The sequence below is a fragment of the Hydra vulgaris genome, chromosome 03 (genome assembly GCF_038396675.1).
Source record: "Hydra vulgaris chromosome 03, alternate assembly HydraT2T_AEP".
Taxonomy (NCBI): domain Eukaryota; kingdom Metazoa; phylum Cnidaria; class Hydrozoa; order Anthoathecata; family Hydridae; genus Hydra; species Hydra vulgaris.
The window spans coordinates 28,159,792-28,162,500 of record NC_088922.1 but is presented as its reverse complement, the minus strand read 5'-3'; the positions used below and the strand labels follow the sequence as shown (position 1 = coordinate 28,162,500).

At 24.8% G+C, this 2,709-nt stretch overlaps 1 protein-coding gene across 1 annotated transcript in view; it reads left to right on the top strand.

Annotated features, from left to right (window-relative positions):
• Positions 1-1,950, top strand: part of LOC100215789 (ceramide synthase 1) — a 17,271-nt gene extending 15,321 nt beyond the window's left edge. The window contains exons 5-6 of the mRNA XM_065792867.1: positions 667-822; positions 914-1,950. Of these exons, the coding sequence (XP_065648939.1) occupies positions 667-822; positions 914-1,157 (400 nt within the window). The 3' untranslated portion in view covers positions 1,158-1,950. The remainder of the gene's footprint in view (positions 1-666; positions 823-913) is intronic.
• The last annotated feature ends 759 nt before the right edge of the window (positions 1,951-2,709 follow it).

Here is a 2,709-nt window from a genome sequence, read left to right as displayed (position 1 = left end):
ACCGAACTTTTTATAATTTATAAACGTATTTGCATTATAACAGGGTTCCCACTCCTCCTTAAAAACCTTTAATATCCTTAAAAAATAAAAACCTTCTAAATGCTCTTAAATATTAATTAATCTTAAATATAAATTTAAAATAGTTAAAATTTGAATGCACTCCTTAATTACTCCTTATTTTTTTGAATTTTTTTAATCATCTAGGGAATTTATACAGTATAAATATAAATTCCCTAGATGATTAAAAAAATTCAAAAAGATATATTTAATAAAAATATAGGTTTGAAAACTATCCTAGAATAATTTGCAAACCGATATTTTTATAATATATATATATTATATATATATATATATATATATATATATATATATATATATATATATATATATATATATATATATATATATATATATATATAAAGTAATATATTAATTTATAATAATTTCTCTGTCTATATTTGGAATTTATTGAAAAAACTAAGATTCTGTTTAATATAATCGTTTTGTCCTTAATTCTCCTTATTTTTTCTTTCAAAAAATTGTTGTTCGTGACCGAATCTCCTTAAAAATTAGTAAAATATCTCCTTAAATCTTCTTAAAATCCTTACTTTTAGCCTCAGTTTTAATAGTGGGAACCTTGTATTAGTTTAATTCTTAATTCCTTAGGTACCATTGTATTGGTCTAATTGTTATGTACTTGCACGATCCTGCAGATATTGCTCTAGAAGGATCCAAACTTGTGATATGTTTTAACAGCAAAAAACAATCAAATGTTTTGGAAATCATTTCAAGTATTGGGTTTCTTATTTTTACATGGGCTTGGTTAGTTTTTTTTTGTTGTTTAAGAAAAAATTTATTTTGTTGTAAAAAGTGATAAATAAATAGAATAATAATCATTAACAAATTATCACAGGTTCTACTTTCGTTTATGGGTATTTCCACAACTGGTTCTTTTTTCAAGCTTATATACTGGTTTTGTTGGTACAACTCGTCCGTTTTATTTCCCATTTAACATCATGCTTTTTATGCTCTTTATTTTGAATGTTTACTGGTTCCACTTTATAGTTGCACTAATCATGCGTATTGCACTGGGTAAAAGTAATTGTGTTGATGATGTCCGTGAATATGAAGATGGCTCTTTAAAGAAGAAAAATTAATATCCTTTTTTGTTGCGTTTAGTTTTTGTTTTTATATAGAAAATTATATGCTTTTAGAAAAAATATAAAAAATAAAACTCTGTTAGGTTTTTTAAAATAACCATTTGAATATTAAAGCGTTTTGTGCTGCTTTTTCCCCAAAAGTATTTTGATTTAAAGAAAAAAAAAGGAAATGCAGCCAGCTGGCACTTAAAGGTGGATGCTTTTAATATTTTTATGTGTATTTTGAATTTCCAACAGTTTTTTATTATTTAACTTTTTTTTTTCTTCCTTTTTTTTTGATGTTTAGTAAAATCAAATTTTCTTATTTGCTAAATAAAATTCTTTTTAAAATGTATTTTTCATGGTTTGCGGTTTTTGTTAGCAACTAAAAAAATCAAAAAATTTAAAATATTTTACTGTTATTTTACTCTCACGTCGAGTTTCACGCCGTTATTTTAACTTTATACGTCGCTATTTTATCTTTATACGTTAGCTTTTACGATTCGATTTTACATATTATCAGTTTGAACATAAATGAAGTTTAAACGTATTTATTTTTCCTGTTTTCGTTTTTTAAATCTTATCGGTCGTTTTTTATTAGAAAAAATATATTCAATAATTAGGTCGGTTTAAATTAAATAGGTACGCAATTGTTCAACAAACAGCAATATGAATTAAAAGTTACTTGTAGTAATATATAGAAACTAGTTGTTTTTTAATTTTTCTTATTTTTATTTTGTTTATTTTTTGGTTTATTATCCAACGACAATGTAAAGTTTGTAATTTAAAAATAAATATTCTCTAAATCGGTTATACGTTGTGCTTAATTGGCAATAAATACATTCTATATCAGTTATATTTTGTGCTTTATATATATATTAACTATCCATATTATTTCTTCAAAAATATTAGTGCTTTACAAATTTCGGTGAAGTTAGGGTTTTGACTGTTTGTAGTGAAGTCCTTTATTACTGCAGTATGGAGTATGCGTAAATCGCGATTATGTTTATCTAACCGGATGAACTAGGTATTCATACTGAGCCTCCTTGAAACACTTGGGTAGCTTGTAAAAGTTGTATTCATTTACAAAAAAAAATTCTTGGGGTTTTCGCGGGCCTTCAAAAAAAAAAATTAAACCAATTGTGACTGGAACTTTTACAATAACTTTTTTTTTATACGACTATTTTCTTTGTAAAGTAAAAAGGAAGCGATGTTCCAAAAGTTACGTTTTTGTCCAAAAACACATAAATCTTAATATCTCCTATGCGCATGCGTAAATTCTATCAATATCATAGTATGTATTGTAAGAATTTAGCATTTTTTTTTTACTTTAGATAAAATTAAAAGTCAAAAAGAAAAAGTTCAAATGTTATAATTTTTAAAAATCGTTTTATTACCCTATATTACCAGATATAAATCAGCCAAATGAAGTATTAAATACTAATGTATCTGGCCAAAAGCATACTTTTGACACATGGAGATGCTTGTGCCAAAATTAAAGAATATGAAAGATTGCACATAGTGCATTATGTTGTCCACAAAAAAAGCAAAGAAAAAAATATTGAAGGTT